General features: G+C 41.2%; 4 protein-coding genes across 5 annotated transcripts in view; 2 read left to right on the top strand and 2 right to left on the bottom strand.

Moving 5' to 3' along the window:
• Positions 1–8863, top strand: part of LOC134225062 (transforming growth factor-beta-induced protein ig-h3) — a 63383-nt gene extending 54520 nt beyond the window's left edge. For both annotated transcript variants that reach the window (XM_062704828.1, XM_062704826.1), the window contains exons 6-9: positions 160–676; positions 7340–7932; positions 7999–8124; positions 8193–8863. In XM_062704828.1, the coding sequence (XP_062560812.1) occupies positions 160–676; positions 7340–7932; positions 7999–8124; positions 8193–8669 (1713 nt within the window). In that variant the 3' untranslated portion in view covers positions 8670–8863. The remainder of the gene's footprint in view (positions 1–159; positions 677–7339; positions 7933–7998; positions 8125–8192) is intronic.
• A 6750-nt stretch (positions 8864–15613) lies between these two features.
• Positions 15614–17211, top strand: LOC134226823 (uncharacterized). Its single transcript, XM_062707844.1, has 4 exons — positions 15614–15981; positions 16038–16317; positions 16431–16969; positions 17027–17211. Exons 1-4 carry the CDS (start codon positions 15839–15841, stop codon positions 17109–17111), a joined length of 1047 nt encoding a protein of 348 aa, XP_062563828.1. The 5' UTR covers positions 15614–15838; the 3' UTR covers positions 17112–17211.
• Positions 17212–21515: 4304 nt separating this feature from the next.
• LOC134222154 (gustatory receptor for sugar taste 64a-like) lies at positions 21516–25661 on the bottom strand. The gene is made up of 6 exons (XM_062701297.1): positions 25510–25661; positions 22567–22727; positions 22344–22507; positions 22000–22283; positions 21693–21945; positions 21516–21626 (listed from the first exon to the last, which is right to left on the bottom strand). The coding sequence occupies exons 1-6, from the start codon at positions 25659–25661 to the stop codon at positions 21516–21518; spliced, it is 1125 nt and encodes a 374-aa protein (XP_062557281.1).
• Positions 25662–25684: 23 nt separating this feature from the next.
• On the bottom strand, positions 25685–27175 carry LOC134222153 (uncharacterized). Its single transcript, XM_062701296.1, has one exon. The coding sequence runs from the start codon at positions 27173–27175 to the stop codon at positions 25685–25687; it is 1491 nt and encodes a 496-aa protein (XP_062557280.1).
• Positions 27176–27867: the final 692 nt, after the last annotated feature.

Here is a 27867-nt window from a genome sequence, read left to right as displayed (position 1 = left end):
AGTTTGCCAGATTTGTACCGAAAGTTTCTGCGCTTTTTGTGTTCCAATAGGCTACTTTTCATTGAATCTATCGGAAAAATAACGTTTACAATAGCATTATACCTAAGATTCGTCTCCCTACATAATTGACGATAAATATGTTTTAATTTTTTATTTCAGAATCTGGTTGCTTTCGATCCCGTAATGCGTTCAAAGAGACAAGCTGACATCTCCGGAATGACTGCTCGCGATTTAATTTTGGCCCATACCGTTAACGGATCTTACCACATCGAGGACGTTAGCAATGAACAACTGCTGAAAACCGAACTCGACGGTACCAATATTCGCGTGAACATTTTCCCACGGGGACCATCGGATAAAAGCTCGGATCATCTGTACCGTTACACTGCTAACTGCGCTCCGCTGGTGAAGCTCAACCATGTTTCCGAGAAGGGCATTGTCCACGTTGTGGATCGCGTTCTGCTACCGGTTCGCAATAACGTAATGCAGGTCATCCGTTCCCGTGACGATATGACCGTACTGAGAACCATCCTCGAGAAAACCGGTCTGAGCAAAATGCTCGAGGAGGTAGGCGATGATAAGCATTTCACTGTGTTCGCTCCGAACGATGACGCTTTCCTGAAGCTGGACAAAGACATTCGCCGCAAGTTGAAGGCCGGCAGCGGATGTGCCACCAGTAAGTATAGTTCAACTACCACAGACTGTCTTTTATTGTTAGAACCGACACTAAAGCTAAGGAATCGTAAAGTTTTTTTCTTCATTCCATTTTAACGCATGGTCGAACTAAAGGCACACTTATTATTCGTATCAGACAATCGGCATGCCGCGGCATTTGATAATTAGCCACAGACTAACCGCTACGTGAAGTAATTGTTCTTATTGCTCTCTGACCACTCACCACTTCGTTAACTTCTTAGTTCTGGTTCATGCCCAACTGCGGGTGGACAGGCAGTCATCTGTTTGATTGTAATCTAACTTTAAATGCATTTTGGGGATTGTATTAAATTTGTCGATGCAGCGTTAACAGCGCTTACAATATATTTTTTATTACTTCACATATTATTGATTTCATGATAGGAAATGACTTTCAATTACGTTTTAGCTGCAGAATTGATGAGATGAAACATGTCTTAAACACGTACCAGAAATAAAATAGGAAGTTCACGAAAAAAACATAAGCCGTAAATAGTTCCATCATAATGATGTTTTTCCTAAATTAGTTTTGTCGACATTATATTCATAACTGATTCCCTTCGCATATAATTGAAGTAAGACTTTTTTTTTACTCTACCGGATTTGGAAGTCAGCTCGAATAATATAGAATAAAAGTGTAGTAGAAAGTAGTTTACCTTTCGATTGTTTAACCCTTTTGTTACCGACAAAAAAAAAAACACCCTTACGTTACCGACAGGGTACCCGTGTACCCACGGACTTGAAATGATCATAACATTGTCAGTTTTTCACCGATTTTGGTTGCTACGGATGCAGGAACTTACCCGCTATTCGATACATGTTACAGAGAACCGATTCGGATTACCTGGTAACCGGAATTCCGGATTAACTGGGCCAAGTCCCAAAGTATGTGTAAATTGAAGATATATATTCAATCAAATGAAGATTTCTTGCGTTATGACTAATAAACTTCGTTGGAAATTTAAAGAATATAACTTAACAACGTTACAGGACCATCTTATGAATTAATCCCGGAACGGTTATTCCGGAAACAGGGCCTAAAGTGGCCACAAACTTATTCTGAAGAAACCCTGGCAATATGGGTATCAAAATTCATGAAATTGTATCGGAAGCATGATCTGATAAGTAATTGGACCATTGGATGGTTTGACAACGGACCGGTCATCCTGGAACAGGTTCCCGTGGGGCCTAAAGTGGCCACAAACTTATTTTGAAGAAACCCTGGCAATGTGGGTATCAAAATTTATGAAATTGTTTCGGAAGCATGATCCGATAAGTAATTGGACCATAAGATGGTTTGACAACGAACCGGTCATCCTGGAACAGGTTCCCGTGGGGCCTAAAGTGGCCACAAACTCATTTTTAAGAAACCCTGGCAATGTGGGTATCAAAATTCATGAAATTGTATCGGAAGCATGATCCGATAAGTAATTGGACCATTGGATGGTTTGACAACGGACCGGTCATCCTGGAACAGGTTCCCGTGGGGCCTAAAGTGGCCACAAACTCATTTTGAAGAAACCCTAGCAATATGGGTATCTAAATTCATGAAATTGTTTCGGAAGCATGATCTGATAAGTAATTGGACCATTGGATGGTTTGACAACGGACCGGTCATCCTGGAACAGGTTTCTGTGGGGCCTAAAGCGGCCACAAACTTATTCTGAAGAAACCCTGGCAATGTGGGTATCAAAATTCATGAAATTGTATCGGAAGCATGATCCGATAAGCAATTGGACCATAGGATGGTTTGACAACGGACCGGTCATCCTGGAACAGGTTTCCGTGGGGCCACAAACTTATTCTGAAGAAACCCTAGCAATATGGGTATCAACATTCATGAAATTGTTTCGGAAGCATGATCTGATAAGTAATTGGACCATTGGATGGTTTGACAACGGACCGTTCATCCTGGAACAGGTTTCTGTGGGGCCTAAAGTGGCCACAAACTTATTTTGAAGAAACCCTGGCAATGTGGGTATCAAAATTCATGAAATTGTATCGGAAGCATGATCCGATAAGTAATTGGACCATAGGATGGTTTGACAACGGACCGGTCATCCTGGAACAGGTTCCCGTGGGGCCTAAAGTAGCCACAAACTCATTCTGAAGAAACCCTAGCAATATAAGTATCAAAATTCATGAAATTGTTTCGGAAGCTTTATCCGATAAGTAATTGGACCATAGGATGGTTTGACAACGGACCGGTCATCCTGGAATAGGTTCCCGTGGGGCCTAAAGTGGCCACAAACTTATTTTGAAGAAACCCTGGCAATATGGGAATCAAAATTCATGAAATTGTTTCGGAAGCATGATCTGATAAGCAATTGGACCATTGGATGGTTTGACAACGGACCGGTCATCGTGATAAAATCGGGTCGAAAATGTGATAAAGTCTGAGGTAGATAAAATCGGGGAGTGACAAAATCGGGTCAACACTGTATAACTTTTCACTTCTCTCTTCTCTCTTCTCATTTCTCTCATTTCACTTTTCACTTTTTACTTTCCACTTCTCACTATTCACTCCTCATTTCTCATTCGACCCAATAACCATTCGGCCTAACAGCCATTCAGCCTGATGACCCAACATAAAATGGGACTGAACTGGGACTTCTTGGAAAAACATGTTTCCGAAAATATTTCAAGAATTTTGATGCCAGGGTGTCTTCTAAATGAGTTTGTGGCCACTAAAGGCCTTTCGGGAACATGTTCTAGGATGACTGTTCTGGTTGATATCCATCCTATGGTTTCAACTTTATGGATAACATATTTCCGAAACAATTCCAAGAGTTTTAATACCCATATTGCCAGGGTTTATTTTAAATGAGTTTTTGGCCCCTACGAGCCCTCCGGGAACCTGTTCCAGAATGACCGTTCCGGTTGATATCCATCCTATGGTCCCAATTACATGAAAAACATGTTTCCGGAACAATTTCAAGAATTTTATATATTCCATATTGCCAGGGATTCTCCCAAATGAATTTATGGTCACTGTAGGCCCTCCGGGAACCTGTTCCAGAATGACCATTCCGGTTGATATCCATCCTATGGTCTCAACTACATGGAAAACATGTTTCCGGAACAATTCCAAGAATATTGATACCCATATTGCCAGGGTTTCTACCAAATGAATTAATGGTCACTTTAGGCCCTCCGGGAACCTGTTCCAGAATGACCGTTCCGGGGCATATCCAATCTATGGTCTCAAGTACATGGAAAACATGTTCCCGGAACAATTTCAAAAATTTTGATACCCATATTGCCAGGGTTTACGGGGAGCCTATTCCAGAATGACTGTTCCGGATGATATCCATCCTATGGTCTTAACTACATGGAAAATATGTTTCTAGAACAATTCCAAGAATTTTGATACCCATATTGCTAGGGTTTATTCTAAATGAGTTTTTGGCCACTACGGGCCCTCCGGGAACCTGTTCCAAAATGACCGTTCCGGTTAATATCCATCCTATGGTCTCAACTACATGGAAAATATGTTTCCGGAACAATTCCAAGAATTTTGATGCCCATATAGCTATAGGGTTTATTCTTACTGAGTTTTTGGCCACTAAGGGCCCTTCGGACCCTCCGGGAACCTGTTCCAGAATGACCATTCCGGTTCATATCCATCCTATGGTCTCAACTACATGGAAAACATGTTGCCGGAATAATTCCAAGAATGTTGATACCCATATTGCTAGGGTTTATTCTAAATGAGTTTTTGGCCACTACGGTTCATATCCATCCTATGGTTTCAACTATATGAATAACATGTTCCCGGAACAATTTCAAGAATTTTGATACCCATATTGCCAGGAATGAATTTGCGGCCAATATAGGGTCCACGGGAACCTATTCCGGGATGTCCGCTCCGAGGCCATATGATCACGTGGTCCTTATACGTTGGGAAGTCCTAATCCTCGAATTTTCTGCAAAACTGGTAACTCAGGATACAAGAAATCTAGACCAACATTTGAAAAGCTAACAGCCTAAATTTATTCCTTCTGATTCTTTGTCTACATATATAGTTATGCCCGTAGACAAAGAATCAGAAGGAATAAATTTTGGTTGTTACGCCTTTTTCAAATGTTGGTCTAGAAATCATCATTTGGATTCTATAAGATCAATTTCTTCATTTTTGAGACATGGTCTAGCAAATCCGGAACTCCGGTAACCAGGTAATCCGGATCGGTCCTATGTGACATGGATCGGATAGAGGATGAATTTCTTAATCCATAGCAAACGGAATCGTTGAAAACTGACGAAGTTATGGTTATATCAAAACGTGCGTACCCGGGTACCCTGTCGGTACGTTACGGGGTAAAAATATTCAGAAGCCCCTCCCCTAGCCCCCCCTTACTGGATTTTCATTTTAGTACCACCCAAACCTTAATTTTGCCGAGTTTGAAGATGTCACGGAGTTTCAATTTCCTGCGATGTTTAGAACCCTAAAAAAATTTCACTTAAAAACGAAAAAGGTAACCGGGTACCCTGTCGGTAACAAAAGGGTTAATAATCAGAAATTTGTTTTATGATTTCACGTCAGCGTTGCGGCTCTAGTGTACCAGTTGGGTTTGATATCTGTGAGATTTGAAATGTTGCGTTATTATCCAAAGTTTTGACATTGGAAAAGTAATTCCAGACAATTGAAGTTTTTTTAATGGTTTTTTTAATGGTTTTATAGCCCACATGTGTGAGGGCCCTCCTTAGCCTAGCGGTAAGACGCGCGGCTACATAGCAAGACCATGCTGAGGGTGGCTGGGTTCGATTCTCGGTGCCGGTCTAGGCAATTTTCGGTTCGGAAATGGCTTCGAATTCCCTGGGCATAAAAGTATCATCGTGTTAGCCTCATGATATACGAATGCAAAAATGGTAACTTGGCTTAGAAACCTCGCAGTGTTCAAAACATGCATTCCCAGCAAAGGTGCTTTGACAGTTGCCAAGCTTCCACACGGAAGTGTGCCAGAGTGTAGGACTCCTCCAGTCGCCCTATCCCACCCACCTATCTAAACCCACCTTGGGCTCTAACCAATACGTAGTTTTCAATGTACTCCTTCTAATACGACATGCTTTACATAGTTCGCAAACTTTTGAGCCTTGACTCTCTTGTTTGTGCCAGTAAACATACCAATGCCTTAAGCTATTGGCTATTCAGCTCCCGAACGAGTCGAATTGTCCTCGACGTCGGATTTATCCTACTCCGAGAAGAAGTTCCTCAACAGCGGGAGCTCCCCCGCAACCGGCTACGCGCTCGTTCCAAACTAAAGGCAGCTGCGCTGTTGGTAGCTGACTCTTGCGCTCCCATACATCATCGACATCAACTTCGGGGGCGATGCACTCCGACGCTCATGATCCTCAATGTTGACCTTCTGTGGCTCCGTGCTCGTTGTAGGACGTCGGCAGTTCTGATTGTCACTCTTGCGACCGCACTCTACTGTTCTGCATTCTGGCACATTTTTCCGACGATGTTATCGGTGGTAGTGTCCATTCGGCAAACCTCCAACACTGCACTACTCTTCGCTTCAAACCGGGGACATGTGAGTAGAATATGTTCCTGTCACCTCTATCACACTTCACGCGCGCTTGCAGACGTAGTCGATATGACTGTTGTAGCTCAGCTTACCGCCGAGCATCACCTCCAATTGTTTAAGAGATCTCTTGGAAGTGATGTCGCAGCCGCCTACTCTAATTGACGTCTCCTGCACCGAAGAGTTTTTCGGTTGCTTGCATTCGATGGCGACCTCTTCAGTGCAAACCACCGATTTAATGGAGCCAGTGTAGACCGTCCTCTCCGAAAGCCGAATTGCTCGATCGATCCTGTCGCCTCCTCTACGTACGGCTACAGCTTGTTCAGTAGCTTTCCAACAGTATCTGACCAATCTGTCTAGTCTTTCCGCTGCGGGTCAGATTTACGTGTATGGGTCCTGTATACCTCCGGTGGTGCAAAGGGCCGACTTGAAAGATCTCCATCCTGAGCGATGTTCAGCTATCGCCTTGACCTGTTGCCAGGTTAGATTTCGGTCGACTTCTTTTATTTCTTGATTGAGGCCATGATCCTCTGTGTCTGCCTCTGCTGCTATGTCCCGCTGGGTTCCAGTCTAATGTTTGTTTACAGATTTCGTTACGATCCCGAATTTCTGTTGCTAGCGGCCTTTGGTGACAACGACGATGGAGCTCGTTGTTTTAGATCCAATTGTGAGGCCACCATACCCGAATTATATACCGCAGGCATCTGTTGATGAACACCTGCAGCCGTTGAGTGTTTTCCACTGATACACATAATGTTGCGCTGACGTATAACAACACAGATTTCACGTTAGAGTTGAAAACTCGTATTTTGGTGCGTTCACTTATCTGCCTGTTTTTTCAGATATTTCTTAAACTCGCAAAGGTAGCCCAGCTTCACATTTCACTGCAATTCATACAGTCACTCTGCAAACTGTATCTGACATCCATATGGCAGTCAAGGGCATTATTTCCTTTTCAGAAGGAAATTTATATATTTTCTTGTTCATTACATAATGAATCAGGCCAATGGGATCTCCGGCGAGCTTAATTTGGAACTTTTTTTTACTTTTTTATATTCTTCAAAATACCTTTAAAAAATACCATGTTTTTTATCGGTAGTAACCATTTTTATCTTTCTCAGATATCCTAAAAAATCACATCTTAGACATCACCTTCTGTTCCTTGGCTGCCGTTAACGGAGTAAAGACAACGACTTACAACATGCTGAGCGAAAAGCTGGAGTTCGAATATGCATCAATGGCAAAAACAGAAGTGGAAGATATGTCCTTGACCAGCAAAAAGGATCAACGCCTCAAGATCAACGGAATTGCAACGGTCGGAGAAATGGACCTGATGGGTACGAACGGAGTTGTGCATGTCATCGATACTGTGCTGCCCACGGATTCCGGTATGCCCATTTCCAACACGCTTGCCAATCGCAATTTCACCATTTTCAAGCAACTGATCGATGATGCCGGACTAGAGGATGAATTTGACAGTTTTTCGAATAAGACATTCTTCATTCCCTCGGACAAAGCTTTCGAGCAATCCGAGACTGGACAGTACTGGATCAAGCAGCTTAAGGAGCACCCGGAAAGCCTGCGGGATAATGCTCAACTGAAAGAGTTTTTGGAATACCACGTGGCCGAGCCGTTGATTAAGACTTGCGATCTTCAGGAGAATATGGTTAAAACAAGTGCCAAGAAGGATCTACGTGTCAACTTGTACAATACGGTAATATTTAAATTGTTTTGCCAATTTAACAATGCCTAATCATGAACATATATTTGGTTTCTCTAGAATCCCGTGTTTACCAATATTATGAACCGTGCAACTGTCAATTGTGCTCGTCTTATGCACTTTGACGATGAAACTTGTGGATCTGTAGTACATGAAGTTGACAAAATTCTTGAAGTTCCAAAATCGGTAAGCTGTTTTGATTTTAGTTTTAACTTATGAAGAATTTAACGTTATCAATATTTCTCTTCAAACAGGATCTAATTGGAGAACTCAGGTCTAACCCCGACTACAGCATGTTCTTGCAGCTGATCGAGAAAGCGAATCTCACCGAACTGCTCAGCACATCTAATGAAAGCTATACCGTATTCGTTCCGAAAAATGACGTATTCCTAGAAGTGAAGGAATGGTTCGATGAAACAATGAAAAATGCTGATGATCTCGACAACGTTATTCGATCGCACATCGTCCCGAATGTAGTTTGCTGCGCTGGAATTGTTCAGTCGGATTGGCCATTCATTCGCACAACGGAAACCATCAATCAGCAGCGCCTGAAATTGAACCGCAATCGTCGCCCTCAGGTGCAGAACGCGGGCATAACGAAGTGTGACATTGTCGCCACGAATGGAATTATGCATGAGATTAACGACGTCATCAGTGTTCAGAAGAAGGTGCTCGCTGAGGCACAGAGTTTCCCCAGCTTTACCCGGCCACTCACATTTTGGTTCAAGTGAGCAAATGAAGAAACAAAATCTCGCAACAAAATGCACTGAATCTAATTTTTAGGAACTAATTTAATGCCTTGGTATTTTATGAACACAATGATAATATGCTTGTTAATTATTTCAACAAGTGTACGATACTGTACATCGAATCAATCTCTGTAAGTTTCTCTAAGATCTAATAAAGTATCTATTTATATCGAAAATTGCAGGTTGTCCAAAAATTTTGTATTGAAAGAAACTGCTGTTGGTTTGGTTCAATGAATGTTTCGAAAATTGGTGTAGATAAGTTAGAATATTTTAGGCAGCAGCAAATTGCAATAAGTAGCCAGCTCGAAGGCATTACGTCTCTCTCCCAGTTCATTTGGTGGATTTTTTCACCGGATTACTATCGGACATTTTGGCTACGTGCCCGGCCCACCTCAGTCTTCCGATTTTCGCAGTGTGAACCATGGATGGTTCTCCCAACAGCTGATGCAACTCGAGGTTCATTCGCCTCCTCCACGTACCGTCCGCCATCTGCACCCCACCTTAGATGGTAGGCAGCACTTTGCTTTCCAAAACTCCCAGTGCCCGTAGAGAACTACCAGTCTAATAACCGTTTTGTAGATAGTCAGTTTGGTACGACGGCGAACTCTATTCGATCGAAGCGTTTTGCGGAGTCCAAAGTACGTACGATTTCCTGCCATTATGCGTCTCCGAATTTCTCTGCTGGTATCGTTATCGGTGGTCACCAGTGACCCCAGTTAAAGAAATCTTCAACCGCCTCGATTTCGTCACCACCGATAGAAACTCGTGGTGGGTGGCTTACATTGACCTCTCTTGAGCCTCTTCCTATCATGTACTTCGTTTTCGACGTGTTGATGACTAGTCCAATCCGTTTAGCTTCGCTTTTCAGTCTAATGTAGGCTTCCTCCATCCTCAAAAGTTACGTGCCATGATATCAATGTCGTCGGTGAAGCCAAATAACTGGACGGACTTTGTGAAAATCGTACCACTCGTGTCAATCCCTGCCCTTCGTATTAATCCCTCCAGCGATGTTGAATAGCAGGCACGATATACCATCACCTTGCCGTAACCCTCTGCGCGTTTCGAAGGGACTCGAGAATGCCCCTGAAACTCGAACTACGCACATCACCTGATCCATCGTTGCCTTGATCTACCATATCAGTTTATCCGGAAATCCATTTTCGTGTATTAGCTGCCATAGCTGGTCCCGATCGATTGTATCATATGCGGCTTTGAATCCGGTAAATAGATGATGTGTGGGCACGTTGTATTCGCGGCATTTCTGCAATACCTGACGTACGGCGAACAACTGACCCGTGGTAGAGCGTTCACCCATAAATCCCGCCTGGTACTGCCCCACGATCTCTCTTGCAATTGGCGTTAGTCGGCGGCATAAGATTTGGGAGAGTACCTTGTAGGCGGCGTTCAGCAATGTGATTGCGCGGTAGTTGCAACAATCCAGCTTATCGCCCTTTTTGTGGATGGGACACACGACACCTTCCATCCACTCCTTGTTTTAAACCATCTGCCGAATAAATCATCAATATTGGATTATCATCTTTCGGTTTAACCTTCCAAGCCCCAACCCATCTTTTGCCTTTTGTAAAAGTTTTTTTTATATCTGACTTTAGTCAATAATATAAACTGAGAGGGAAAAAACAGGCAACAAACCACTACATAAATCCGTATTTTTTGAATGATTGTTTGTGATATTGCCCGGTGTTGCACTACCACAATCACAAATTTGCGAAGGACGGAAAGAGACAGACGACACACCGCCGGTGGTAAATCATTTAGAAAGCTCCCCCCAGAGATAACAATTATTTAGAACAGTGATAACCGCGGGCCCGCGGGCCGCATGTGGCCCTCCAAGCCTTTTCCTGCGGCCCGCGAAGGTTTTTTGATAATACACTACGTGTGGCCCATTGATAAGCATTATATGATAGGAAAAGCTTTCTATCATTCCCAATATCTCGGAGCTTTCGGGAACCTGTCAAGTTCACATCACTATGATGTTGAAGCAAGAATTATAAATTTAGAATAGTAAATTTGTATTTCATTTCAGATTTAAAGGAACTGAAGATTGAACTACAGGTAAAAATAATGTTGTAATACACTGCTCCGTAATAAGAATGTTTCAATTTCTCAAAATAAGTAAGGTTTTGGAGAAATTGAACTGAAATTTAGTGGATTATTACCTCCAGAAACTACGTTGACTATCAGAAATAGATTCTGTTCAGAACCTTCAATCGATTTTTTCAGAATCTCAAACAGAATTCTAAGCGGACTCTATTGTAAATCTCATACAAATTCCGAAAAGATTTTGTCCCGAATCTCGCGAATGGATACTCTTTAAAATTCTAGAATGATTCTGTTTTTCTTTTCTATCTTTTGTTTTTGACCCTGATCGGATTATGTTCAGATTCCCGAATGATTTTTTTTAGAATCTCAAACGGATTCTATTTAGAATCCCAAACGGATTTTGTTCAGAATTCCAGGCGGATTCTGTTTAGAAGCTCAAACGAATTTTGCTTCGAACATCGAGCGGATGCTGCTTAGAGCATTTTTAAGAATCCGTTTGTTATTTGCTACGAACAACAAGTATGAAAAGCATGAGATCAATATTACAGAATTAGTTGCCACTTGATTATTTAGGAAAAAAGCATAGAATATTTTCTGCCAATTGAGCCGACAAGATGCTATATATGGCGAAAAAACATTTTCTTATGTCAATTCCGCTACAAAACTTGCAAATATGCTGCGGCCCGCTTCAACAGCTCAAAACGTCTGTGCGGCCATTCATAGTAAGAATCCTGGGGACCACTGATTTAGAAGAAAAGTTTTGTTCGAACCCTCTCAATTTAAAAAAAAATCTCGGCTGTGCCGCTTGTAGCACATACATAGATCATTTTTATTCGAGATCCAAGAGATTAACTAGTAACATTAAAATTGCTCTTCTAAAAAAATCAGAAAACCCCTCCAGACCAATTTTCTGGCTACGCCAAACCTCCACGAGTCGATGTTCTATGACTCGATATCGACTCATAGAAGCAAATTATACCATATTAAAATATATTTTCTGGATTACTGGGATGGTCCCTTCAAACAGTTTTCCGACATCTCGATATTTCCATGAGTCGATGGTCCCTTCAATATCGACTCATGGAGGTTTGAATGTACTGGGATTCAGTGGAATGGGCCGCGGCTTGGATTTTAGTATTTTGGTCATTTTCCAGTCTAGGAGTTTCTTATTCAAGAAATCGTTATTTTTGATGTACACCTTTCTGGCCTTGATAATTTTTGTGATTCGATTGCAGCTTACCTCAAGCTCAGGCGGAGTGTATCGATGGTTGAGGTGTTGTTGACCTGCCGAGCCGTCGCGTAGGTACATGTTAAGCTTGAGTTGGGAAGTACGCCGCGATGGTCACTTCGACACCGATGGCCTCGATGATGATCAGCTGGGAGCAGACGACAGTTGATGTTGTAGCGAAGAGCGATGGCCACACCACCTCCCCTGGTCGGCCGGTCGAGTCGCACGATACGAATGTCCGGGATGTGGACGGTTTTAGGTGCGTTTCGGTGATGAACGCCACGTCGATCTCCTTCTCATCGAGGAAATCAGCCAGTTTGATGTGTTTGCCCACTCTAGTAACCATTCTCAATTATGAACATGCCAAAAGTGAAGACCTGGTCGAAACGGGTTTTACATCCGCGTACCCGAGTGGCGAGCTGCGCGAATATCAGCATCAGTTGCTCCGGGGTGTAGAGCGGAGCAGTGTCTTCCGGTGAAACATTGTCGTTCTCCAGCTGCCGACGGAATCCAGGAGGACGGAGCTGGGGCCATACGCTAGAGGATGGAGCCGGCGGTGCTGAAACTTGAACCGACGCAGCTGCTGCTTGTGCAGCTATAGTGGTGGAAGAATTGGAATCGCTTGTCGGGGAGCCACCATGGCCGGATAGTTCATCTTGTTGAATGCAGGAACATGGTTCTTCTTCGGCAGGGTCTTGGTGGAAGCCTTCTTCCGGATTTACAGGAACTCAGCTCACTTTGGGAAGACCTTTGGTGTGGCTCGATGTTTGTCGCCTCAGTTGGTGCACTTGGGATCGCCCACCTCAAACTTGTCGCAATTATCGGTCGGATGGGGCTCGCCACAACTGTTGCAGCGCGGCTTCTTGAGGTAGTTTCTGGTGCCATGCCCGAAGTTGAAGCAGTTGGTGCATTTCGTGACGTCGCGATGACGAGCGATCTTGTGCACGGTCTCTGGCTTCAGTCCGCAGCTCTCGAGTTCCGCAATGAGATCTTCTTCCTTCATGTCGTGGAGCCGATTAGCCGATTTCTGGCGCAAATCCGGGATCGCTCTCTCGTAACCGAATCGGCCACCGAAACTCCCATGCCGGGTCCGGGAGAAAATAACGCCAACCCGACGAAGCGAAAACGTAAACACAGCGAACGAAAATGGAATGAGTAGCGCTCAGCAGGGTTGCCACTACTTTTTGGAAAAGTCTGGCATGCTACATCTTAAAAATCTGGCAAAATCTGGCGAAGAAATTTGTTTTTATCATTTTGAAAATTAGGTGATTCAAACAAAAATATGATCTAATTTAATGTTTTCCTATATTAAAATTTTCTCTGTTTTGACCATCTTTTTACTTTTGCTCTATGTTTATCAAAATCTATTCTTCTAAAAGAAGGTCTGCTTCCGCCTAATTTATTCATCGAAACAGTTCAATACCCGTAAAAATTAGATTCTTAGAGTTCATAACATTTTAAGTATTTCAGAAAATTCAGATTGAATTGAATGAAATCTAAGCTCTGAAAATAATATAAATTATGAAAAGAATAATTAATTATTGGAGTAACATGACTTCATTCAAAACAACGTTTTTATTTTGAATTTTTAAGTAACTAAGTAACTCTAAATGATGTTTAAATCATTTTTAATTTGATTAATTAGCAAACGGAGCTCAAATTAAAAATTATTCAGATTGAAAACGGTAAGCTCATAGATATTCCAAAAAGAATATTGATAAATATACGAGACGAGCCAGCCTCGGGCTGAAAGTCTCGCTAATAAAGACATTTTTTTTTTTTTGATAAACATAGTTAATAATTGAACTTTTTGTAACAAAAAAAAATAGTGCCGTCATAATTTGTATAAATTGTCCAAAACAACAGAGGATTTTGATCTTTTAAAGCATAACAAGTTCATCAGAAGGTGTTTAGACAATCATTTGTAACTCAGAGTAAGATACTGAAAAGCTTTGAACAACATTGTGCTCGTCTATGATGAGTATCATGAATTTATCACTTTTACGGAGGTTCCGGATCTTCCGGAGGACATCCAGTGGCCATTCAAGTTCATGAGAATGGACAACACCAATCATTCGTTATTCAGAGACGGATGAGTTTTATGTACTGTTCACTTTTACGGATGTCTCGAATCTTCCGAAGGACCTCCGGTTGTCACTCAGGTCTATCAATATGAGTTTCATGGTGTTTCGGATTTTCCAGAAGGACACCGGAATGTTTAATAACCAGGACATATGATAAACCATAGAAATAGACAATTTGATTACATTCTATTAGGATTATTATTACAGAACGTTGCAAGCATTTCCAGAACTCAAAACGCAAGAAATTACGCCAAAAATTGGTCTTGGAATTGATGTTCCTTTAAAACCGATCTCTGGGAACCAGCATGGCTAAACTGCAGTCCGGAACAACATTCGCGGAAACCAAATCTTCACTTGTAATCAAAGATTGTAATTTATTCAAAAATGAGTTTTTTGAAACGAGTTGAAGTTCCGGTCATTTTTGCCTTGCTAATGCACGTGTATAACAGTTTTTACTGTAGCATCTCGAGCAGCACACTTGTATTAGAAGATTTTCTGTTACTTATATTCTACCGATTCTGGTCACAAAAAATCTGTCTGAAATTTGAAAAGTCTGGCATTGTGGATGGCTTCTCTTTTTCTCTTTTTGGAGAAGTTGTTCAGTAACAAGAATTTCCGTGTGTTCCTCGAACTACCATTGTTTACCAGTTCATGAAGAGTTAGTTCATCCATAGAACCCTAACTCGAACTTTTTCCAGCAGGTAGTTCAGCCTAGGTCGATGGACCCTGGTTTTATAACTAATTACTAGAAAATATGTTTCCGCTGCATACAATTTAACCTCAAACGAGAGGAATTTGAGTCTTTCAACCATATGCACGGAATACCTAATTCAAAAACTGCAATTGATAGAGAGGACTAAATACGATAAATCCTTGGAACACCACAACTTATTGCCCTAGCTTGAAAAATAGATTAAGCTAATTCTCGGTTTGGTAGATCTTACACCGTAAAACACTACGTAAAAGTGATCTCCCAGCTTTACGGGGGTTCAGTCAGCACTCATAGTATTTATCCTACTTGGCAAGTCTCGTTGGATAAAGGAACAACTCATCTTTTGCTACTAGTTGCACAAACTACTATTATGTATCTTATTTCAGTGCTATGCAGGCCATTGAGGCACTTTTGTTTTGAATAAGGAACCCAACCACACAATCTCGAACTGTAAATTCATGTATTATGTTACGAAATTGCAAAAGGATAGTTTATAACCTTCTTCAAATTATTAGATAAATATTTGTTATTTCTGAAGGACTGACACACATTGCAGATGTTTATAAGTAGAAAACGAAACAAAATACATAGATACAATACTTATTTTTAGTCGAGTATATGATCTATGGGTCCATTACATTTAAATTTATATTCACATAAAGCTGTATCAGTCCAATAATCACAGTATATCGAGTCGATGAAATCGCCGGCAAGTTAGCCTAATTGCGTTTTACTTCTCTCATGAGCTTTTCACCACCACATCTGGTTTACAAGTTATAAAAAAGTGAGCATATTTGATACTTTATAATTGACATTTTCAGTCGTAAAAAATACCACTTACACAATGAATTCCTAATCAACCACTTTAGTCTCGTTATCATCAAATAGTAATGGAACAGACTGCAGAAACATTACAACCGTTCGCGAGGTTGACAAATTTGTTTTCGAATAGGTAGCGCAAATAAAGTGCAACGGGGGAGGAACTGATAAGAATTAGAATAAAATAGCTCCCTGATCAATTCGACTGGACAGTGAGAAAATAACCGACCAAGAACAAACTTATAAGATGGATCAGCTACCAGCAACATTTGTCAAAGGTTTCCACGATGAAGCTAGTATACGTAAAATGAAATATAACTCATTTGGTAGAACTGGATTAAAGGTTTCGGAAATATCACTTGGAACTGGAACTCTTTGTAAATTTTATGGGTATGTTACTGAAATTAATGCAGTTTTATTCGAACTCAAAAAAACGGTCATTCAAGTAATCAGGGAGAAACCGATGGAGCCAAAGCTGTTCGTTTAGCTTTGAAGAAAGGAATCAACTACATTGACACTGCCCCGTACTACGGTCAAGGTCGTTCAGAGGAAATTCTCGGGAGTGGCCTGAAGGGCGTGCCGCGGCAGGCGTATTATGTAGCAACCAAAGTTGGGCGATATGAATTGGAATACGAAAATATGTTCGACTATAGCGCCAAGAAGACTCGCGAAAGTGTCGAGAAAAGTCTTACATTAATGGGACTAGACTATATTGATGTTGTGCAGGTAATTATTTTCAATTATCTTCTTTGTAGTTCCAGGTTCCAGGTTACCTTTTCTACTTATTGTAACAATTGTTAACCAATTAATACATAATACATAAATCCGTATTTTCATAGATTCACGATGTAGAATTCGCAGCAGACCTGAACGTTATATGGAATGAAACATTACCGACATTGGAAGCTCTGAAGACTGAAGGGAAATTGAAGTACATCGGCGTTTCGGCTTATCCCATGGATATATTGAAGACAGTTATCTCTGGAGCACCCGGAAGATTTGACACTGTCCTCTGCTACTGCCGCAATACCCTGATAGATAACTCGCTGGTAGACTATCTTCCTTTTTTCAAAGCAAACAATTTGGCCGTAATTTGTGCTTCTGGTCACGCCATGGGTTTGCTTACCAACGATGGACCTCAGCCGTGGCACCCGGCACAGGAACAGACGAAAAACGTCTGTCGGGAAGCGTCAGACTATTGTAAGAAACAAGGCGTTGAATTGGGAAAGCTGGCCATGTATCACTTCATTCAACTTGACGGACCATCAACGTTTCTCAGCGGTATGCAGTGTGAATCGTTGGTAAACATAAACTTAGAGGCATATCTCGAAGGCCTCACTTCAAAGGAACAAACCGTATTGGATTATTTGAATGAACGGTACAAAAATATTGGGATTATTATTTTTTTCTCTTAATTCTATGACACTTTTTTTAGGATATTCTCCAAAGTAGTGGATCGCAACTGGGAAGGAATTGAGTTAGAACGCTATTGGGCAGCAATGAGATCGTTGAGAACATGAGCTCTATCCTCTTACACCAAAAATGTGTGCTACAGATAACACTTATCCTAATAGGAGTTAATCAAATTAAATAAAATTTTCTTTGTTAAGCTAACTAAAATATGACGATTTTTCCTTGTCCCACTCTACTCTGCTCTAAGGATAATTCTTGTTTTCGCTCAAAATCATCATTTTGCTAATATCAATCATAGAATGTTTTGAGCAATTATAGCGATTTCTTAAATTTCACATTTTGTATTTTTGGTATTTGGTTTTCAAGAATGATGATTAGCACTGCCAATTTTTCACCATATGCCAAAAGTTTCGATGGACATTATTATTTGAATATTTGAATTTCAAATGTTTTGTAACATATTTTTTATTTTCCGTGGAAAATGTTTGGAAAATATTCTAGAGTGTATCATTCATGATCATGAACTTCAATTATATTAGCACATACATGTATTGTCACACGCTATGTTTAAAGGCAACTACACCCGATTCTGTTTTTACACGGATTTTTTTTACACGGCCGTGTAAAAAAATCCCATACAAAATTTTTGCAAAGTTGCTCCATTTTGCATGATTCGTCGAGAAATAATATAACTTTTTTTACACGGATTTTCAGATTTTGAACTGAAACCTTTTTTTACACGGAACGCATCCCCCGTGTAAAAAAAGAATCGGGTATATTATGTAAAGTTAATGCACCTCGGATGTTAAGCCGTTAGGTCATTGTTTTTGACCTCTAGCACAGAGAACAAACATTGAGGCTCGAACAAAATTTCGAGCAAAACATGTGTAAAAAATCAAACCGAACCTCAACGCCATCGACGTCGACATTGCAACTCACACACTCTGTTTCACATCACGATGGCGCTGGTGTACTCTTGTATGCAAAACGACACTAGCGCACAGCGGCATTTTTTGCTGATGCTAGCGCTGATTTTGCACGGGATAACGGCGACATTCCAAAGTTATTTCAAAATGAACAGTAAAAAGTTATCACAACATAGCAAGTGCAGCTTCAACGTCTGTTCTCTGTGCCTCTAGTTTAAGGATCCGTGTCGATTGAAATATTTCATCGGTGAAAATTTGACGGGTTATTTTTAACCTAAAAATCTATACTAATTTTTTAAATTTTTTTGAAGCAAGTTATGCAAAATCCAGGCATCACATTTTTTTTCTGACACTTCAAGGAAAATTTTCATATAAAAAACAATTTTTATATGATGAAAGTAGCAGAAGTTATACTAAAAATACTGTTGACACGAAACTTGTATTTCATTTTTCGATAGCGAATTCTTGTGTAACTGCATATCTCATACGTGTTTATTAAAAAAACCAGCAACCCCACCACTTGTTACCATAGAAACAGAATTTACCGCTGAACATGTCAAGGAAGATCCTCGATTATATTTCAATTGTATTCATAATCATCTTCTGGAAGGAGGATACTATGACACAATTTTAGACAAAAATCATCCTCCTGTGCTACATTAGCTGGTGGGATTGGTCTACCAAATCTTCGCCCCGGAAGCAAAAAAAAAACATCCAGACAAATCTGAAGTCTGGACATCAGAGGTCAACGGAACTCATGACGCTCAACTTGGTTTCACTGGCCGTTACTGCCGAAGTCTTTTAGTTTGTGTGTTTTGAAAGGAAAATAATGCAATGATTATTACAAGATATGCTCAAAACCTCTCTGAAGTACAATGGGATAAATCCCACCCTCTCCTGGAGATTTATAAGGAGCAAAGCTGTTAAGTAAGTACCTATTTATTCGATTCAGTTGTTTTGATTCTACAAGCTTGACCCCAAGACCCGTAACTACATGAAAAGACATCAGGAACATCCGAAGAAGCTATATTGATACGGAAGTCTTCTTCTTCTTATTGTCATTACATCCCCACACTGGGACAGAGCCGCTTCGCAGCTTAGTGTTCATTAAGCACTTCCACAGTTATTAACTGCGAGGTTTCTAAGCCAAGTTACCATTTTTGCATTCGTATATCATGAGGCTAACACGACAATACTTTTATGCCCAGGGAAGTCGAGGCGATTTCCAATCCGAAAATTGCCTAGACCGGCACCGGGAATCGAACCCAGCCACCCTCAGCATGGTCTTGCTTTGTAGCCGCGCGTCTTACCGCACGGCTAAGGAGGGCCCCGACTAAAACATTACTCATTGTAAAAACAACAGACACAAACCTCAACAAAAAAATCAGCTGAATAAGCCAGTTTTTTAGCTGAAGAATACTGCTTTTGGCTTAATAAGCGTCAATGTTCGTTGGGATTATTCACAACCTTATTCACAGTTAAAGAACGACAGGTGCTCACCAGCATTCATTTCCTCTATGCAAAAAAAACTGTAAGTAGAAAAAAGACAAACCACATACACAATGAATCGTCAAAGCCATGTCGGAAGACGATAAATTGTGTGAACGAAAAAACAAATCACCATTAACCACCCTTTCGATTACACGCTAGAACGAACAAGAAACAGCGCATAGTATTTTTGATCACATACATTCCACCATAAACCACTACCTATATCTGAACCACGTTGGACGTCGTTGGTGCATTGCATAAAAGTGCAGTTTTCAATATTCGAGTGTCCATTTATATCTAAAATTTTACACATATGTATCATACAGTATTTCATTACTATTCCCGTCAATAACCATGCATTTATATAGAATGCTATCAGCAGGTATCAATATGGTATTACACGTGTAACCAATCATATACCTACAACAAGAATTATACAACTCAGAGCTTCCCGTACAATCAATTTAAAGTAAAAGTAAAACATCACACATCATTAGCAAACATGGTTTAATAACGTCAATCTGACCAACGCTAGTTGGTTCTACCAGTTGCGATTAATTCAGTTAATTAAATAAAGCCTTCCTGGATTATACAATCTTCAATCCTATTGGCAAGACGTTACTGTACAAGATTCCACTATTTTTCTACAGCTTACATCAGATACTACATTTCTTATCATAAAAAATAAAACGTAATAACAATCCATATTGGTTGTCCGTCCAGTCCGACGATAGCAGGTTTTCAATGTAGGCTAGTAGTGCCAATGTTTTCCACGCCAATTTCCATCGTCCCTCCATCAAAACAGCTTCATACAGAGCGGGGTTTCTGCATAGGTCGTTTACTTGACCGGTTTGACGATGCGGGGCGAAGCGAATTTCCCAGTGGCGCTTATTATGCTGCGCTGCTTATATTAGCCATGCTCATGCTGAAGGTGCAACACCACCGCTGAAGCTTAAAGTCGCGTTTGCGGCAACTGGTCGATGCGTCAATGAGTCAGTCAGTAAGCCAATGCTCCTGAGCATGTCATGAAGCTCGTTGGTAACATGCTTCCTGTTTGTTTACGCTACAACGTGGTCAAAATAGGTCGTTACCAAACAAGCACATGGAGACTATGTAACGTCTTGTGTCAGGTTCTTTGATGGGTTTACAAAAAGGCATAAAGAGCCCGAATCCTAACTCGCACCAGTTTCATTTTTTTTATCATTGGCAATATTAAATCTTAAACCGTTCTTGGAATAATGCTCAAAGAAATTCCTATGATGAATCGAATATTAACCCGGACTACCCTTAAAAAGAGGGATAACCGGCTCCAATATATCAAGTCCCTATAGCCACCCTAAATTTATTTTGGCTTTTTGTCAAAACCTGTCATGAATGCATTTTCTACGCATTTGCAAATAGCGAAAAGCAAACAGCGAAGAGTTGTTTTAGTAAGATAACTTGGACCTTTCAACCGCAGAGCTAGAAGGGTCTTCCTTAGGCGTGCGATAAGATTTCGGGCTACAAAGCAAGATCACGATCCGATCGAGGAAATTTTCTCGACTTCCTTGGGTTTGTGTTTCATTAGTATGGTGGCCCCACCCTTCCCCTTCCAGATGTTGGTTGGTTGGATTCTCGAAGCATCATAAAAGCTTTTCTTAACTTCAAAAATCTCCACATGCCAAATTTGGTTCCATTTGCTAGATTAGTTCTCTAGTTATGCAGAAATTTCTGTTACATTCATATGGGAGCATGCACTTTGAGATGGGGAGGGGTTTCGGCCACCAAAGAAACATTTCTTGTCTTGAAAAACCGCAACGAATCAAATTCAGTTTCATTTGCTTGATTAAATCTCGAGTAGAAACCTGTGTTTCATTTGTAAGGAAGCCCCTCATTCTAGGGGGAGAAGGGGGCTCGAACCATCATAAGATAATGATTAGTTAGTCTACCGTTTCCGAGAGATAGATATTTCCCATGTTGGAATTCACTGGTAATGGGAAATGAGTTGTACGAATCAATTAAATACAATGTACGATCTTGAGCACAAAATAATTTGTTTCAGGTTTGACATTATATTTTCGCTAATGATGCATTCATCAGTTACAATTTATTAATTCAATCTTTTGAAAATGCCAGTTTTGAACATGGCACTACATCTCCGATCCCTTCAGTATCTTGTGCGAATTTCAACATTACCAACTCGTACGTTATTACTGATCCAGCCATCTAGAAAATATGATAACACGATAATCCGAAAAATACATCGTTTTTCTCCAGTGATTCACTACTTACCGCCAGCATACTTTTTTTAGTTATATGAAAAAATCCCATCCCGCTGAAAGCTACTCGGTTGAACCTCAGCTGTTCTATGTACCGTTCAAGTTCTGTGCACCACCCTAGATTTGGAATTCGTTTGCACACTATCAGAGGAGCCTGAGCTGTCTCATTCATCATTGACGCACTGTAGAAAACCATAGCTGTTTGAACTATTAGGTAGATTAGAGCACACCAGTGATGTATTAACGATAGTATACTGTCATCTTTTCTGTAATTGACGGATCTTTGATTAATTGAAAGACACTTTAGTTAAGCAAGGTACCTTGTAATGTTAATCAGCTCGTAACACATCAGAAACAAGTTTTTTCCACATGAATGAATTATAATTAATGATAAGTAGCCATTGATCTTGTTTACAAACTCATGAAGCATCCCATAGTAAGATCGGATATCCATCCATAATCTCTCGTTTGCAATCATAATACCGCTTTCAAAAGGACGAACTTTATCATAAATCAACCGGTAATAGTATGTCACACCAATGCTTATTAGAATAATCATCAAATCATGACATCCCCATGCCACTGTTAGAGCAGTTGCTGCATACTACGTGAATATTGTAATTTTAGAATTATTCAATCTCTTTAAATGAAGATTTATGCATACCTCGAAGAATAATAAAATAAAAATGTTATATGGAATATGCTTAAATATGAACGAATAATTTCGTGAAGCAAAATAATATGAAAAATCATTGATATTCCAACCGCAGAATTCAGCCTCTCGATATTGATTGTGAATATCTGCTATTTTCGAAGCCGTATGCTGTACTGCAAAATTGAATTTTTATCAATCAATGGTTCTGACAGCATTCGTTATTCTTACTCACGTATGTTACTCGTAAGAATAACCAACGCAGCTACACGAATCGGCAAATGGATACCTTTCTTCATCTTTCCGTCACTAGCACTCGCAAACGCTCTGTGGATTTCGTCAAACTGAAGGGCCAACTTTTGCCATTTCCTGGCTAGATTCACCAAAAGGGTTGTGCTAAAGACCGTATCAGCAAAAAATACAATTCCGATAATATTGCGCGCATTGGCACCTCCGACTTTGTCCAGTCACTCGTACTCGATGTAACTCATGGTTATTCCAATCAGTATAATCATCATCGATAGCAAAGTTTTCAATGTCATCCACCGAAAGTGTATCTTGCGAGGGTCCGTTTGCAAAACTCCACATTGAGGAAATACGCCAATCAGTTGAAATAATACAAGAACTGGCCGAATGGCAGTGTTGAACGTTTCTCTGCGATGCATCGTTGAACTACTCTACCAGAAATCAGTCCAGCTTCTAACTTGTGGCTGAAGCGTTTATATACCGACTGTAGTGGGTTGTGCCGATTGAGATCGAGATAACCGATTAGCTTATTAGTTCAGATGTTGTAGTTCTCATAAGAACTTACGCGGTTAGAATTATCCATACGTTGGGTAAGGAAGGATAGCTTTCTCTACCTGGCCTGACCGCAATCATTGGGTGTTATTGATAGTTTAAGTGTTGGTCATCAAACACTACATCGGAAAAATTGCATAAGGTTAAGGATGTGTTAGGGACATTCCCCTTCATAAATTTATTATACAAGATGCTTCCAACAGCACACGGCGTGTTTGGTAGAACGAAATTATCACAAATAAATCCCTGATTAATCCACCTAGTGGTGTTTGTGCCTTTCTCGTGCATTATATATACTAAAAAGACTTGAGTGAGATTTTCTCAGCATGTTTTTTGTATAGAAATCGTATTTTGCTCATAACTTTTGATCCCATAGTCTGATCTGACCAACTTTCAATAGGAAACAATGAGACAGGATTCCCCGTCGAATGCAACTTGTAGCAAACACATCGGATCAAGATAAGTTTCTAACAGATGAGTGAGTTTTATTTTGCGCATATGCATACACACACGCACACACATACAGACAGACGTCATCTTAACTCGTCGAGCTGAGTCTATTGGTATATAGCACTATGGGTTTCCAGGTCTTCTATCTCAAAATCGTCTTGGATGTGAACATATTGCCTTTTCGTTGCCCCTTGGTGTACGAGAAAGGCAAAACCTCACTGATTCACATAGTAGTTACTGTTACTGTTCTTACTGTTCTTCTTACAACTATCCAACGCGTTTATTATAAGGGTATGCGATAATACACTTTTTCCTGACGAAACGAAACGAAACGAAATTTAAAATGTCTGCGTTGATTCGAAACGAAACGAAACGAAATAAATATTTACTTTCGAGATTTCGAAACGATACGAAATCAACGTCAATTTAAATCGAAATTTTTCGAAACGAAACGAAATTTCAATTTTTTCAGCGGAATTTTTGTTATTTTACATTATGTGCGCAATTCTGATTTCATTTTCTCAAAGTCAAATAACTGCTTTGCGATCAATAGAATTGTAGTTACAGAAGAAGCAGTCTGTAATAAATCGCCGTGTGTGCATTTGTGCCGCTTTCAAAGAAATTCATCGTGGAATGAGTTCAGCTTTATATCAGTAAGTATCTATATAAAAATATAGGAATTGTGTGATTTTTTTGTATTCTGATTCAAATTCTATTTTAAACCTTATTTCATTTTAGACTTATGTTTATGCTGAAGCATACTTCATATTCATTTATCAGCGTGGTTTTATGGTATTGAGCTAAATCAAAACCAGAATATACGAATAATGTTTATGCAGATAGAGAATTGCTAATAGCATACATTTGCTCACTAGACGAATACTGTTTGGGAGCTGGTCCTCTACCTCCGAAGTGGACTGTATAATTTGGCGGTTTTCCAAAGGGGATTCTTGGGGCTGAGGTGAACACAATCTTGGGCGGCCGATTGGGATTCTATTCGTGGGCTTTGGGTTGGTTTCCTCGGGCTTTTGGTCCAAATTCAACACGCCTTTTACACAGTTACATATTTATTTGCTTAAGGTCCACAGCACATTACACATCACACTACATTGGTTTATTAAACAACACTTTATTTAACAGAAACTACATTTATTTTACTTAAACACTAAACATATATTTTGGATACAATTCCTCGGTAATTTGGACCCTGTCCGAACCGTTCATTGGCTGGTAGTAGACTAATCAATTTTGGAATGGCACCGTTACTGAGAAAAACCTTCTCTTGGGAGATGGGTGGTTACGCACAACCACCAGCCGCATATTTCGCCAAGGGGTGCATCGATGAACTTGCCTGTTTGATGCTCAAACATTCCCGCCCGCCCTGAAATTACTGAGATTTCTGAAAAGAAAGAAGAAGAAAAACCTCTCGTGCGCATTTGGACAGGCTGGGTTGGTTGGTTGGAAATCATCTTGCTTGTTTCTTTGGCTTGATCTCTATGCCACCGCCAGGTAGCGTGCTTGCTCGGATAAGTGCTAACGCTCTCTGGTTTTCTTCGGCACCACACGTTCCAGGTTTGGATCTGTTGCTCGGCGATACTTGTAATCCATGTATTTGCCATTTTGATCGATTGAACAAATTACTCCTTAACGGTTGCTTCTTTCTTCGATTACCTGTCAGAGGACCCGATATACTCTTCGGACAACGAATTAGTTTCTCCTTCAGGCAAACAGCCACATTACTTGTGATGCGGTAGTTATTGTGCGGCCTGTCCACACTTCCGGACACTACCCATCCAAACACTGACTGAGTGAGAATTGGGAGACCTTCACCAAGTGGTACTTCATTTCCGGTATTGAAGAATTCAAAAAAGTTTTTGATGCCCAGCACGAGGTCAATCGCCTCGGATCTGAAAACGTTGGATCCGCTAACCTTAAACCTTCAGGGAACTCCCATCCCGTCACATCTACGTTGGTAGTTGGGAGTTTCGCTGTCACCTTCGGCAGCAACAGGAATTCCAACCTTCTCGAGAACCCTGTAACTCGCGACCATATGGTGGATGTCACCTTCTGCTTCATCTTCATGTTGGCTTGTCCGATTCCGTATACTACAACAACCGCCCGTTGCTTTGGACCTTCAGTTGTTGAGCTAGCTTCTCAATCATGAAGTTGCACTTGAAGCCGGAATCTCCGTTATTCCCTTCCACTAGGATGACGGCCGTTGCAAGGAGTATCGACGATACCTTTGTTCCGGTTACATTGGATGACACCTGCGCTGGTGTTCCTCCTTGTGTAGTCGGCCTTTCGGAATGGGTACTTCTGCTCGCTGCAGGGGCTCGGAGCGTCGGTGATCCGTTTCTACTTCCGTTGGATGGGGTTAGGGAGCATACCAAAGTGTGGTGCTTACCTCTGCAGTTCCGGCATGTATATGGGGATGAACAATCCACCGCCCAATGGCCATGCCTAAAACAGTTCCGGCAGAGCCCGTTATCCCGTAACACCTTGGTTCGATCGGGTATAGACATCCGTTGAAATCTCGGGCATTGATATAGTGGGTGATCTTCTTGGCACGCTACACAGCCCCAACGTTCCCTCTGAACAGTGGTGTAGCTCAAGTGCCGAAACGGTGCCCTTTTTTGTTGAGGAGGTTCTTCTTTGTAACTCGAGGACTTGGTTGGTAGAGCAGCAAGGACTTTCACTCTACGTTGGAGGAAATCAGTTAGATCCTTGATCGTATCCTGCTCCTTAGTTGAGGATAGTTCTTCCCAGCTTCTTCTAGTTATCGGATCCAGTCGCGCGCATAGGACGTCCAACAGCAGCAGATCTTTATATTCAACTGGTTGAACTAGCTGATCTAGCGTCTGCATAGACCGCTCGAAGCCCTCCAGTAGGGACCGCAACTCGGTAGCCGACTCCTTAGCCAGCTTCGGTAACTTGAACAGCGCCTGAACTTGACGACGCTTAAGCTGCTTGCTATCGTTATAGCGTTTCATTACAGAGTCCCACGCGACCTGATAGTTCTCCCGCGTAATTGGCAGCGGATCCACTAGTGACTTGGCTTCGCCTGCCAAGCACCCTTTGAGGTAGTGGAATTTTTCCACTTCCGGTAAGTCTGCCTTCCTATGTATGAGCGACAAATACAGGTCACGGAAGCTCAACCAATCATCGATGTTGCCATCGAAGGTTTGCAACACGATTTGAGGCAACCGCACACGCTCCATGGTAGCTTGATCTGCCGCTTCCAGGTTTCGGGTTGATTGGTTAAGGGCTGGTGGTTCCTGGAACTCCTTGACCTTGTCCAATAGCAAAGACTTCAAGTCATAATACTTGCTACTGAACTCTGACCGCTGCTTGGAACAGTTGTCCTCCTCCTCGTCGTAGTCATCGTGGGTTTCGATGTTCAGGATCACATCATTTACATTTTCCCACAACTCATCCAGCTTTTCCAGCCGAACCGTTACCTGACTTGCACTTTTCACACCGCTCAAGTTGTCAGCGAACCCACATATGTCCTGGAACATGTTAAGGAGTGACCGCAGTGTTGTCTTCAGTGTCTTCATCGCTGGAGTCTTCCTGTTGGTCGATGTCGTCGGTGTCATCTTCACAATAGGCACTCGGAAAATGGTTTTCAAATGGAAAAGAGCACTAATGTAATAATCCGTCGATCCTAACCTCGGCTAGACATACACTGTAGAGTTATTCTATATTTACCTGGATAAATAGGATTTTACACCCTCTCTACAGGTACGTTCCTCAAAACGGCTCCTTTGGTTTAAATGATTCGAAAAACTCTCGTCGATAACCCTCAATTCGTCCAAAACAGAGCGCAATAAAGGAGATACAATGATATAATATTCCGTGATGTCCAACTTCGGCAAGGCATATACTGCTCAAACTCACCCGAAAGGACAGTATCTGCGTCCAAAAGTCCAAAAAACAGTGTGCCGGAATATCACGGTTCACAAACTGTCTATCCGCAATAGTGGAAACATTGATCGATTTAGTCGTATTGATGGACCCCTCGATTATGCTCCACGAAAAAACATTGAATCACCACGTCCACGGCAGCGAGAGAAATTCATTGATGTAGTAATCTGTTATTATCCTTGCCCCGGCGAGACATATACAAATTGGTGTAATATACATAAAGCACTAACCTGTGGAAACAGTTAGGTGGCCAACACCAATCGTCTCGATCGTCCCAATCGTGCGCGTGTGTGCGATGCAGTGCTGTCCCCGACGACTGTTCGTATGCTTATCACACTTTCTCCAGTCGTTCGTCGCGGTTCCA

The sequence above is a fragment of the Armigeres subalbatus genome, chromosome 3, assembly GCF_024139115.2.
Source record: "Armigeres subalbatus isolate Guangzhou_Male chromosome 3, GZ_Asu_2, whole genome shotgun sequence".
Classification (NCBI taxonomy): Eukaryota; Metazoa; Arthropoda; class Insecta; order Diptera; family Culicidae; genus Armigeres; species Armigeres subalbatus.
This window is presented reverse-complemented; position numbering and strand designations above follow the sequence as displayed.